This window comes from Colias eurytheme, chromosome 20 (assembly GCF_061535395.1).
Source record: "Colias eurytheme isolate Ceu_HAF_F1 chromosome 20, ilColEury1 Martin Lab GWU primary, whole genome shotgun sequence".
Taxonomy (NCBI): Eukaryota; Metazoa; Arthropoda; class Insecta; order Lepidoptera; family Pieridae; genus Colias; species Colias eurytheme.
In genome coordinates, this window is record NC_142999.1 from 5,866,905 (window position 1) to 5,881,397 (window position 14,493).

General features: G+C 32.1%; 2 protein-coding genes and 1 non-coding gene across 3 annotated transcripts in view; 1 reads left to right on the plus strand and 2 right to left on the minus strand.

Annotated features, from left to right (window-relative positions):
* Spn100A (Serpin 100A) overlaps positions 1–14,493 on the minus strand; it is a 98,670-nt gene that overhangs the window by 35,786 nt on the left and 48,391 nt on the right. The window lies entirely within an intron of this gene.
* Positions 2,226–9,503, minus strand: LOC149899696 (uncharacterized). The gene is made up of 8 exons (XM_090113942.1): positions 8,842–9,503; positions 8,258–8,416; positions 7,792–8,005; positions 7,249–7,524; positions 6,505–6,697; positions 5,733–6,005; positions 3,138–3,317; positions 2,226–2,402 (listed from the first exon to the last, which is right to left on the minus strand). Exons 1-8 carry the CDS (start codon positions 9,239–9,241, stop codon positions 2,325–2,327), a joined length of 1,773 nt encoding a protein of 590 aa, XP_089970068.1. The 5' UTR covers positions 9,242–9,503; the 3' UTR covers positions 2,226–2,324.
* TRNAS-GGA (transfer RNA serine (anticodon GGA)) lies at positions 5,506–5,581 on the plus strand. The gene has a single exon. It is a non-coding gene; the product is annotated as a tRNA-Ser (tRNA).

Below are 14,493 nucleotides of genomic sequence, written 5' to 3' on the forward strand. Positions count from 1 at the left end.
TTCGTTTTGAACGTGATCTTGAAAACAGCGTTATTATTTCATTATTTTACATATCATCATACCTTTTTTATTGTAAATTTTCTTAAATATTCTTTTTATTCATATACAATATCCTGATAGCAAATCTTCACTACAAACAAAGGAAAGTCCCGCTTCTGAATCCCAATGAGAGACGGGGCGAAGCCCGAAGAATATAAAAAAACAATAAATAATGCATTTTCCTTAAGATACAGAGTACTGTGATAAATAATATTTATTAATAATAATTTGTTTATATTAGTCATTACAGGCTAGAAAGTCGTCAAGAATTTTGATTGATGTGGGATAAACCAGAACATTGTAGTTATTTAAATATGACAAAAATATAAAACACACAATTAAAATGATTGTTAATTAACATGACCTTTTATCATGATTTATTAATTTACTCTATCAAGAACTTAATAAGAAACAGAAGAAGTGTTTTATTTTGCATCACAATAAATAGCCATAGATCATCATTCATAATTATTTACGAAAAAACCCATTAAGTTTATAAAAAAGATATGTTTACTGTTAAAATAAAAATCTTTTTTGAAAATATAATGTATTTTAACAAATATTACATTCCATTTACATATCAAATAATTATTATATACACTAGAGTCTAGACAGTATTTCATTAAATTTAAAATATTAACCAAGAATTTATTTACAACCATTTCAATACCTACTGTAAATTTTAATTTACAAAGAAAAATTTCCAACCATGCGATGCATAATATAACATGTAAGATTCAATAAAATTATGCAATAATTTAAATATATCTGAAATAATTAAGAGGCAGTTTTGAAATCAATAATAATTACAAAAATATTGTACACAGTAGGAATTTTAAGTTTTATTGTGGCAAAAGGTATTGGTATATTAACAATAATTCTTGTCTTAAAAACGTAAAAGATTATAATAAAAACATACACAATATAATATTAATATGCAGGTACAGATAAAGGTACTTTAACAAGTACAATAATTACTGGAAAGTTTTTTTTTTAGTATTAAACCAATAAATTTTCATTTTTTATTCTCTAATATGTTAAACATGACAATAACTACTTTAAATAATATATTAATTATATAATATATTGCCTCATTAGGAAGACGTCAATATTTCAATTTTTTACAAGTGATTTTTTTTTTGAGATGGCAACATTAAAGGTTATTTTTGTAGTAGACTACAAGCCCGCATAGGACAAAAATATGGGTCAAATGAACCACCAGGGGATATACCTAGAACGATAGCAGAGCAAAAAATAATAAGATTCATCACTATGCCGTCACTTGTAAGCTGTCCAACTGAGTGCAGATGAGAATTGAAAAGTACAGGTAGACTCGGTAAATTTTGGTCATATATTTTTGTACGGCATTCTTAACCATCGATAGATCCATTAAAAATAATAAGAAACCGCTCAGTGCCGTACAAAAATGGTGGTCCACCAAGTCGGAATTTTTATTTAATTTCCGAGAGTTACCGGGGGTAAATTTGGTCATTTGACCATGTACGGCATCTGTGTCATACTATTGCTATACTGCTTTTAATCCATTATCCCGCAACGCCGTACAAAAATCATGGGGACAAGGGGAAAAAATCGAGAGTTGCAATCCCCTCTCTTTCCCCACTCCAGGGGGTCATTTGACACAACACGAAATAAATTTATTATATATGCATAAAATACTTTAAAAATAAATTTATTTCGTGTTGTGTCAAATGACCCCCTGGAGTGGGGAAAGAGAGGGGATTACAACTCTCGATTTTTTCCCCTTGTCCCCATGATTTTTGTACGGCGTTGCGGAATAATGGATTAAAAGCAGTATAGCAATAGTATGACACAGATGCCGTACATGGTCAAATGACCAAATTTACCCCCGGTAACTCTCGGAAATTAAATAAAAATTCCGACTTGGTGGACCACCATTTTTGTACGGCACTGAGCGGTTTCTTATTATTTTTAATGGATCTATCGATGGTTAAGAATGCCGTACAAAAATATATGACCAAAATTTACCGAGTCTACCTGTACTTTTCAATTCTCATCTGCACTCAGTTGGACAGCTTACAAGTGACGGCATAGTGATGAATCTTATTATTTTTTGCTCTGCTATCGTTCTAGGTATATCCCCTGGTGGTTCATTTGACCCATATTTTTGTCCTATGCGGGCTTGTAGTCTATAGTACATACCTCTAGATTTTAACTAATAATCCTTCTATTCCATATTTTGATTTTAATCACAGTCACAACTATGAACAATTAATCTATATAAAATGAATATATTTTACGTACAATCATGATTTAGTTGGTCTTATATAATTTTCAGGAGTACTCGTGAGTAGAACGGTAAGAACCCAGAAATGAAGACCAATCTGTAAAAAAATAAATAATTTAGTATCTAACTATTTGCGAAAAGTTTTTTAAGATATTTTATTAGTTTCGAGAAGAAAGAACTGAGTGATAGCATATTCATTCACAAAAAAAAGCAGCGGTAAGGACCTCGGACTTCAAAATCGATAAGTCAGGGGTTCGAGACTAGGCAATCGCGCAGGTAATTAATTTATTTTTCAATTTATCTGCGCATCTTATAACATCACCACTGCTCGAAACTCTAAAATCTTTTCTCTCGAAAATATACCAGCCGAATTGATAACCTCCTTTGTTTTGAAGTCGGTTAAAAGGCTCGACGACATGAAACACTTGACCAAGGATTATGATTTATAGCCTAATCCCTTAAGGGGGGCCCGTGTCCTAGCAGTGGGAACATAATAATATGTATATGGGCTGATGATGATGATACGTTAGACCGTACACAAACCCGTGGATGCGTGGCAAGCGATTTCGGCAAATTCTTTGATTTGTGCCAAAAAATCTATACTGGAATACATAATATGTGGCCGGTATACACTCCAATACATGAGTGCTTATATACCTTTTAACATATTTTGGCCAGAGCGGAAGCCAAATTGTATAACCTTTATCATACATATTAAAATACTGAAGGTATAATTAGTAATTTTGTTTAAATATACAAGCAATGTCTCCTCCCCATCTGCTTCATAACCTAAAGCTATTTTTGAAATTCAAAAAAAACAAAAATAACTTACCATATAAAAGAAGATGAATAATCTAAAAATCGGGTATCTTTTTATCATTACTCCAATCCGTACTGATAATTTTGACAATGACGACGGCGAATAGTTACGAGCTCGTCGGGTGTCATCGTTCAAATGTATGACGCTGTGTGAATTAGCTCGTTGTGATGCTATCTCGTTCTTATATTTAGTCTATAAGAAAAATGTTCTTTGAGTATTATATATTTTTTAACGAAAGGATTTCTTAAAAACCGAATATTTCATTGTTATTAAAAAAACATGTGTCCTTAAAAATATAAAGATTTATTTGAAGTGTTTGTATAATATTAACTTAGTCGTGTTTGTATAGTGGTGTTCGTTTCATAGATAGAACAACCAACAACTTTAACTTTAGAATAGGGTTGATAACCGACTATACAGATGTAATATGTACAGTGGTGGACGTTTAATTAGAAACAGGTAACACGATGAAGTAGTCATCAAGTTTATTTAACATTTGTGTATAGAAGTATTAGAGATTAAGCATTATTTCATATGTAATAGAACACCCGTTTATCTAGTTTTATAATAAATTGCTTAATTTTAATCAAACGTTAGCTTAAATTAATAAAATCAAACAACTTTAGGTGAAGTCTGATTTCCGCGTATTTTCAGTCTGGACAACAAATTAGAAACAGCATGTTTCGAGTTTTCTAAAGTCAAAACCTATTAAAATGCCGTCAATATTTTTTTCATCTATAAATATTTGCACCGTTTTTTAAACATTCTATCTAAAAGTTTCTGAAAATTAATTTACTTTGCAGCAAAAATGGGTAAAAGTAAGATTCGTGACCCATCAACAAGAAAAATAATTTTAAGTTTACATTTTGACAAAAACTGGAGTTACAGGAAAATTGCAAATCATTTAGAGTGTTAGATAAAAAGATATTCAATGCTATAGTTTATTTCAAAGAGCATGGTACTTCTGATTAAGTGCCTAGAAAAGCTTGACCATGAAAAACTACTGCTCGCGAGGATAGGTAAATTATTCTTTTCGCAAAGATAGATCCATTTAAAGGTTCCAATTCTATTAGGAAATATGTTTTTGCAAACGTGTGAAAATCTCTTACAATCTGAGCCACGACGTTGTAAAGCCGTTGTTGTCTATAAAGATTATAACAATCTAAAAACAACCCCATACTATAATGTTTCCTCCGCCTTGCTTAACTGTTTTTAATTTATTATCTAAGGTATGGTTAACTGGACGACGCGCGTATCTTTTGCCATCAGAATTGATTAAATTAATTTGTTTCGTCCCAAAATAAAACTTTTTCACTGGCGGACTGTTCTCAAACAATATCTCTTAGTAAATGCAAATCGTCGTTCCCTGCCTAATAAGAAGCTGTACTTTCCTGGCGTCTCTCACAAACAATTTTGCCTCGACTTACCACCCGAAAACCGATCTCATCGACACATGGCGTGGTTCATCTTCGGAAAAAACTAATTTTATAATAGAATTTGAGCTTTTAAATGGATCCATTTTTGCCAAAAGAATCATTTGCCTATCCTCGCGAGCAGTGATTTTTCATGGTCCAGCTTTTCTAGACACTTGATCAGAACTACCATGCTTATTGAAATAGACTGTAACATTGAATATCTTTTTATCGAACACTCTAAATGATTTGCAATTTTCCTGTAACTCCAGTTTTTGTCAAAATGTAAACTTAAAATTATTTTTCTTGTTGATGGGTCACGAATCTTACTTTTACCCATTTTTGCTGCAAAGTAAATTAATTTTCAGAAACTTTTAGATAGAATGTTTAAAAAACGGTGCAAATATTTATAGATGAAAAAAATATTGACGGCATTTTAATAGGTTTTGACTTTAGAACACTCGAAACATGCTGTTTCTAATTTGTTGTCCAGACTGAAAATACGCGGAAATCAGACTTCACCTAAAGTTGTTTGATTTTATTAATTTAAGCTAACGTTTGATTAAAATTAAGCAATTTATTATAAAACTAGATAAACGGGTGTTCTATTACATATGAAATAATGCTTAATCTCTAATACTTCTATACACAAATGTTAAATAAACTTGATGACTACTTCATCGTGTTACCTGTTTCTAATTAAACGTCCACCGCTGTATGTATATATCTATCGTAACAATCAAAGAAATCTTTAAAAATCTATATTTATAAAGCATTTGAATGCCATAAAACCAAAAATATAAATTCAACAAAAAAAGGTCGTGTTCCATCGTTACAATATTGTATTCACTGAAAAGTGCTTCATATTGGTTGAAATGGTTGTTAATCATCTCAATAGATGGCGCGCGGTGTGTCCCTTCAGACACATAAAACTGAAAGAATAGAATAAATTCGACTGCTCTGGCGGGTCACGAGTGGCTGAGTTGGTAAGGCATCCGCCCCGGAATGGCGCGAAGGATGCGGGTTCGAGTCCCGCCTCGTGATCGAATTTTTTCTATTCTTTAAAAATCTATAATCAAAGAAATATTAAAAAAAAATACAGATTTATGATAACAAAGTTATCTTTAAAAACATGTTTTAACATAGATTTGATATCTATAGTTTTTATCGCAAAAATAAAGTTAAATATACTCACATCTAATTTATTTAACTGTATCTTCAGTATATTATTATCAGCTAGCAACGAGTCTATTTTCCCTTGTTTTTGTATCAATGTCTGCGTCAAATATTGAATCTTTTCGTTGTCTATGGAATGCATGACGTCATAGTCTCCGACATTCAATGCGCTTGAGTCTGACGTTTGAGAACTGATCTCTTTTAGATTATTAATTTCTTCGTCTTTTTTGTGCAATGCACTTCGAAGATTAGCTATTGTTTGATTGCTTTGTAGTTGTACAGCTTGCAGCTCCTGTAAAAAATGGTATGAAATAGAATGTTGATAGGAATGGACGAGTCTATAGTCTATGTTTCAATAAATATAGGTGTTGAAACAAGCAGACCGATAGTCTGACGTAAATATAATACATATTCTATATTGATCACATTCATTCTTAATTATTTATGACTAGCTTTCCGCCCGCGGTTTCGCCCGCGTTTTCAAAGAAAAACCCGTTCCCGTAGGATTTCCGGGATAAAACCTATCCTATGTCCTTTCTCGGGTATCAAAATATCTCTATACCAAATTTCATGCAAATTGGTTCAGTAGTTAAGGCGTGATTGAGTAACAGACAGACAGACAGAGTTACTTTCGCATTTATAATATTAGTATGGATTCCACTAACAACCAAAAAGGCAACCAATTGAATTGTTTTTCAATCGATTTTTTTTCTTATTTACAAAATATCATAATGTATATTATAAAATAAATATACTATAAAATAAATTAAATCATATCACCAAACACATACCTTTCCCAAACCACTAGCCTGCGCTTCAGCCTTGTTCCTAGCGGCCCGTTCCTCCTTCAGTGCGTCCCGTAGCGCCACGACAACTCTCTCTGCGTTTGTGTGCCGAGACTCAAGTAGCGACATCTGTTGTTTTATTTCGCTACACTCGGTTTTAATACGTGATATACTTTGGGTAAGGTCGTCACGTTCTTCTCTAGAAGATTTAAATTATAATTTTATCACTATTTAGTATAAAACAAACACGCTTTCTGCCATCTGTGTGCTTAGAATTTAAAAATTGTGCAACAGATTTTGATGGTTGAGGTTATGATGAGAGGTAGGTTTAGTATATAATTTATGAGATTTTAGACAAAGCGCGCAAAACGGCCGGCGAAAAGCTAGCTATTTTTAAATTGGTCTTATGGCACAGGGCACTACAAACTGTACAATCAGAATAAGGTCTAAAAGTAGGTATGTAGTTTGAAATTTTATGTAAATCATACAGTTGTGTACCGCCACACGCCATTTAACTATATGACGGTTGCTTTTGTGTGTAAATAGTTAACGCTAGTAATATACATTTAAAATTTAAAGAACTCTTCAATGGATTATAAACATTTCAATCACAATTGCTAGCATGGTTACACAAATATGATGCATCAAAAATAGTATATTGAATAGTCTGTTTACAAGTAATTACAATTTTTCCACAGTTTACAATTCCGAAACAATCATATAGGATGCCTAAGAGCATTTCTAACTTACTTTAAGGCGTCTATCTGTTCAATCAGATGTTTCGTTTCTTCAGTCATATTTTTTCCTTCCCTTAGCGCTTTAATTTCACCGTCTTTAGACACCAACATATTCTTAACTCGCAATTTATAAGATTCCCATTCTTTTTCTATTCGTTCACACTCTTGGTTTCGTTTCTCTAAATCACTTTCTAGTTCCGAAATTTGCGATTGAGCATGTCGTAAATCGTTGTCAAGTCTGTTCTGTATGGAAGTATTGTTATTCAATTCTTGTGTTAAGTTTGAAATCCTGAAACCAAATAAAGGATGATTCTCATTAAATTTTATTAAGTTTAGCTTTCTTTTCTGTAAACAAAATAATAGGATAAGATTGTTTTTGTTATTATGTATGCTACGCTATAAAAATAAAGTTGTAGTATCTAACATCAAAATCAGTAGAATAGTATACTGTTTTTTTTTACTTCAGTATTAGAAATTTTGTTTTATTATCCCATAAATGTAGATTTCAGAGCAGTTTTCAGTAGAATTTTCAAACCGCATTAATTAAGATACTCACATGTTTTCCAAGTCATTATTTTTCATATTTAACTTTTGAATTTCATTCTCCATTTCCTGTTTTTGTGTTCTGTACTGAGAGATTTCAACTACGCTAACTTCTTCTATTTTATTTCTGACATCGTCCAATTGAACCAATAAACCTTCTTTGTCTAGACTTAATCTGTGATTAACCTTTTCTGTTGCTTCTAAAGCAGCTTGCGTCTTTATTACTTCTGTAAAGTACGATAATATTTTACTTTCCTCTTGTATGTTATAAACAATTTTATAAACAGATACTGAGGTGTGTAAAAATTTTTTGTGCATTTTTTTTACTAAACACATTGTGAATTATTTTTTAAATCTTATGTTACCTACATCGCCTCAATTCCCTTAATTAGATTAAACTATTTATATCTCCCATATAATATATTGCTTCTAAGAAAATCTATTATACAGTATAATAGATTTTCTTATAAAAATCTTACCATCTTCAGTTTTTCTTAATCTCTCCATCAAATCAGAGACCTCTCTATTCATAACATTGAGTTCATTTTTTAACATGGCATTTTCTACTTCTAAAGTTTGCATGTCATATGTTAGGTTTTCATTATTAATAATCTCCAAATCTGTGGGTAAACTGAATCCTGAAAGAAAATTAAAATGTGCCATGTTAACTTAAATTGATCCTTACATATAAAATAATCCATTGATGCAAGAACTGTGGTTCATCTTAAAATTGTTACTTGTTGTATGTTATTGTACCAATCGGTGGTATCAACTATCACCTAATAAACTAGGTACTAAGATTTATTTTCTAGATTTAAGTTATATCTGAACATGTATAATTACATAAATTATATGATATTTAGTTTTAATTTGTGTCATCAAGATAAGAAATTGTGTGATGAAGAGAAATTCTCAAGAAAATGTAATATTATAATGCCATACAGCAATGTCTGTGGCAATCCAATGTGGTTATTGGCACACAAATTATCACAGTGAACAAGTGATAAAAAAAATATATTATTTAAAAACAGTAACACATATAAATGTGAGATCCTCAACTTACTCCTTTGCTTTAATCCAAAATTATCAAAATCATTAACTAAAGTTTTAGGACAGTTGTGTAACGAGTATTGCGGTAGCTTTTTTGGTGGCGATCTCTTGCGCCGCTCCTGATTTACCCTCACATTATCAAGGCTGCCTTTGATCGAGGATCGTGGTTGGTGATTGGTAGGTGACAGCTTTCTTGTTGGACTAAGATTTGATTTAGTTTCCATACTGTTTCGCTTAAGATACTTCGGTATTGGACGTCTCCTCTGCCCCAAAGAGGGTTCAGGAAATGGTACGGGATCATGTCTTTTTGATTTAACAACACCACCATTATTTCCCAAAACAGCACCAGTCTGTTCATCCAAATTGTTAAGCAGGGTCTCAGCCTTGCCAGCTATGTCCGCAAACCATGACATTTATGGATATTTACTATTTACTTAGTGTAAATAAATAATTTTTATCAAAACATGTCATACAAACTTAACTGTGAAGTTTTTATTTAATCATGCATTAATTATCTGTTATACTCTTTATGGTAACAGGTTTTACAAAACTATATAAACATTAGAAAACTTCCAAATCACAAAAATTTAAATCTTTTCCCCAACTCGTCACACAATTTACAAGGTGACATTGACATTATTAAATTATCAAATATCAAGTATTCTCAATCATGTTGTCAAAAACCGTATGCCACCAATATGCCACACATGCCATTCTTGTCGAACTGTCTCATTATATTTAATTATCTGTACAGGAGAAGTGTTATCAAAACAGCCTATAGTATGGGTTATTTACGTTTATTGGTCTTAATTAATAATGCGCCTTTATAAAATAGTTTAGACGGTAAATAAAACACAAATAAGATCATTGATAGCCTATAAATTACGTTAAATTATGATCATTGAGCTGACTGTAGAGGGAGAATGAACTAAAGAGACGACATCGGCGTATACCCGAATACTACGGCCACACTACCGTGATATGCCAATAATTATTGCCACAACTTTAACAACACCTAGGTGTAACCACGACTTATGGCCATAATGCTACGGCCACACTACCTTACCGTCTACCGGGCTGTTACCGCAATAATTATGGCATTAAATTACCGTCTAAATTACTGCATGAACTGGTGTGGTTACACTACAGTTTACCTAGATATGTCGGTACTCGGTAATTATAGGTAAACCAGAATCTGATGGCAAATTGGGAAATCAAAATTTTGAGTGTGCAACCCTAGGGAAAATGGACTGAACGATCTTGATACTGCTTATTTTTTATTTTGTCCTCAACATCATTAGTCATATTACATAAGTGAACAATACTGTACTTAATAATGAGATATCCACTTAATATTATGTAGGTGCATACTTACATGTATAATATACATATATTACTTTTATCTATGTAATACATACTATTATTTACACATACCTATATTTGTATATTCATTATCATTATGCCATGTAAAAATATGGATGTAATAATAATGTAGATCAAAACTAGATGGCTAATAATTGTTTATAAAATAAAATAAAAGTAAAATAAAGCTATGTTTATTTTCGTAAGTATTAAAGACACACACATTATAAAATTGACTTGGACAGCTTGGACTTGACGAATAGCCGTATTGGAAACTCCTGTAATAAGTTTTCATAAAATTATATTGTAAGTAATCAACAAACAATATTATAGTTACCTACTTATAATATTTTTATTTTAAGTATCAAAACGGGTAAGTCCAACTTACCAATAAAATATTCAAAATTGAAAATTGTGATGTGTTTGACCCTTCTTCATCGAATGTTTTTCTATACACATTATAAACAACACCTCTTGCTTGTGATCGCAGCGGCTTTTTCGACATTTTCGAAGATTTTTTTAGACAAAATCCTAAAAATTATTCATCAATTGCAAAGAAGACAAATAATTTGACAACCAATTTGATAGTTGTCAAATAACATTGCCATATGAAAATCTTTTATTTCGTAAATATAAATATGCCATCAGATTCTGGTAGACCTATATTGGCATTTACCGCAGCAAAAAAAAGATTAGTTAATAATTAATATATAATATGGTTTCTGTAATAATTCATCAAGGATTCTTTCTTTTTAAAAAGGATTTTTTCTTTTTCAAATCATCTATTGTAGGTACTTGGAAATGATAAATTTTGTTTGATCCAACGCCACGCATTATTGTGTACACTGTGATTTTTATAGTTCTTCTGTCGGGTATCCCAAAGAGAAGAATTCCAATAATTCCAAAAATTAGCGCCATCGAGCGCTTTTTCATTTGACCACTCCATGTCGGTTGATACGTGCGTCGCCGCGGCCGATGAGCTCATATTGCACACTGGACAAACGGTAGTGTGGCCGCAAACGCAATAATTACCGCGGTAATCTTCTTTGATGTGCGAAAGAATACTCCCGCCGGAGCTATTGCCTACCGCCATTTGTCATATTGATTGGCATTGTAGAATTATGGCCATAAGTCGTGGTTACACCTAGGTGTTGTTAAAGTTGTGGCAATAATTATTGGCATATTACGCGAGTGTGGCCGTAGTATAATTTAGACGGTATTATAATGCCATAATTATTGCGGTAACAGCCCGGTAGACGGTAAGGTAGTGTGGCCGTAGCAGAACGAGATGGCGAATCCTTACAAACAAACAAACAAACAAAACAAAAATACTTTATTGTGCACCACAGAGAAAAGTACAAATAAGGACAAAATACATTAGTTAATAAAAGAGCACAACAGATCTTATCGCTCAGACAGCGATCTCTTCCAGACAACCTGGTGGACAAGGAGACGCAGTGCAAAAGTAATTAAAAACAGGGCAAAGTGCACTAAGAACAGAAAAAATAAAATAAAATAAATAAATTAAAAATAAATAAAAATACATATTATATAAATAGATAATAATATAAGCTTATAAATATACATAAACATCTTAGATCATTAAGTAATGGATAACACTCGCAGGCGTTTCCCCTTTTGCCGAGGTATAAGATTATTTTCATCGAAAAATCTTATCCTTTCATAAAAACTACTTGCGTAATCGATTACAAGCACTCTGCGTATTCGTAAAACGTCGAACGGACGTCTGCGAGTGCTCCGCTAAAAATGCCGTTTTGTACTGTCAAGTCTTGCAGAAGCAATTCAAACATGTCGAATATTAAAAAAGATGGAATAACCTTTCATTTGTGTATATTTTTTTATTTTTTTAACGTACATTTCTAATAAAATGCAATTTCTAATAATCGTCGATGTATCGTTTAGCGATATGATCAAGAAATATAATCGAGTCATGTTTACTCGATCATTGATGCGGCCCCACGAGACTATCATGGAAAGAAAATATACAAATTTAATCTTTATGAACTAGGAGATAAAGTTGAATTTAGAACGCCTTAATGAACCGCATTCCTTACGAGACTATCTTGTAAAGAAATACAAATTTAATCTTTATGATCTAAGTGATAAAGTTGAATTTAGAACGCGATATTGAACCCCACTCCACATGACTATCTTGGAATGAAATACAAATTTAATCTTTATTATCTTAGTGATAGAGTTGAATTTAAAAACTCGTCGCTTAAAAGGTCGTAAATTTTTACGACTTTCGTGACACAAATTATTTTTGTGAATGTGTGATTATGTTTCATTGTGTTTCATCAGTGTGAGTTACCCTCCCCGCACCAAAATCAGCAGAAAGTTTAGTTAGAACATTTGCCAGCGTACTCCATCCATTACTTAATGATCTAAGATAAACATACACATATATACATACGTCAATGTTGCCTACTATAACAAAAACTTTTTATCCGAAAAACTGGCAAAATATCTATAAATGTTTGGGTATTTTTTTGTAAGATAGGTTTATCAAGAAAAAGACAAGATTTGAAAAGATTTTGTTATTTATTAACTTAACTAGCGACCCGCCCCGGCTTCGCACGGGTGCTATGCTGAAACTAAATACACTACAGAAAAACTGTGAACGTTGTATATAAAAACATAGCGACCCGCCCCAGCTTCGCACGGGTGCAATGACGGCCGGCCGGTACCGCCGCAAACGCTACGTCCCGCAATTTTTAAATCTGTAATATCTTCGAAAATATTCACTTAAATCATACGGTGTAAAGGGCCATATAGATCTATATTAACTGAACAATGACGTATTCAAGGTATTTAATTGGTTAAGGATTAATACTGTATTGGTTAAAATCGCTTCGAAAATTAGCCATTATTTGTCGTAAAAAGTAAATGACAAAAAAAAGTTATTGTGGGTTATCCATAAGAGATGGACATATACCATCGCGGACTTTTCTGTAGACCTTTTCAATGTGTATAATACTTAGTACATTATTTTGATAAAACTCGTAGGGTTCAGCCAGCCTTTGCAATGTAAGTGGAAAAAATGTAATTTTTTACGACATCACAATAGAAACCTGAAAAATAACAGTACTTCTCCACTATTTAATGGGCGTTATTATACATATAAACCTTCCTCTTGAATTAATCTATCTATTAAAAAAAAACCACATCAAAATCCGTTTTTTTATTGTTTGTGCGTAGTTTCAAAGATTTAAGCGTACAAAGGGACATAGGGACAGAGAAAGCGACTTTGTTTTATACTATGTAGTGATGATGACTAATGCAAACATAAAAAAAAAATCTTATAATTAAGAGTTAAGGACGGTGTTGAATCCTTGAACTTCAAAAATTATTGACCTTTAAATAAAATTAACTTGTTATAAAAGTTGCGTACCTTGTCATCCACCTCAGACATTTTTTTTGTTGCATAGTGCATCCTAAATGTAACTTCATTAATTAATATTGATATATTTGTTCAAGAATCAATTTAGTATTTGAAAAGTTTCCCTCGAATAGAGGTTTTTTATGTGTATATGCATTCATATTTCTTGAATTTAATATGTCCAACAAGTCATTTATATTTTTAATAAATTCTACTGTAGCCTCCGAATTTGAGAAATTATCTATTTTAAGTTCTTCGTTACAAAATTCTATGGCATCAGCAACAGAATTACTGAAAGTCTGAGCAGCCAACTTTACTTTCATGATCTGTTGCCTAAAATTCATATCAGATCTTTTCAGTTTATTAGCTAGGTGAAGTCCTTGTTTAATTAAATGTTTGATGTATTCCCAGGAAATAGTGCGTCCCTACTCCCTGCCAATCAATGATGGGTCCTTTCTGAGCCAAAGTATTCCGTACTAATTTAAGCATATGTGATGGATCTGGGTATATAATAATTTTTTTAGTCACCTACTTGGAAAGTAGGATCTATTTGAGTTTCTTGTAAACAACACCCTAATAATTTAGCCATTGCAAAGTTTGTTGGACAGCCATCGAATGTAAGTGATAAAATTTCTACTCCACATTCATCATGAACGGTTTTAATACAGGTCTGAACTAAATTGGCTTTTTGATATGCCGAAATACCATCTATTAAAAAGTACCCTAAAGGTATTTTTCAACTACCATTTATAGCAGTTAGCATAAAGAGCTTCCTTAGCTAATTGACCACTACTTATATTATCGCCACAATCTACAAACCCTATACAGTTTTGACCATCAAAATCTACATGCTTTCTAATAGCCATTTCATCGAAACATAGGGCGCAAAATAATTTGCGAAAT

Excerpts from the sequence above, each read along its gene's own strand:
- LOC149899696 (XM_090113942.1), bottom strand. The coding sequence starts at position 9,241 with ATGTCATGGTTTGCGGACATAGCTGGCAAGGCTGAGACCCTGCTTAAC. Across the intron at positions 3,318-5,732 it reads TACAGTTAAATAAATTAGAT|ACTAAATATAAGAACGAGAT; the intron begins GTGAGTATATTT and ends TTTTTCTTATAG. Across the intron at positions 2,403-3,137 it reads TATTCATCTTCTTTTATATG|ATTGGTCTTCATTTCTGGGT; the intron begins GTAAGTTATTTT and ends ATTTTTTTACAG.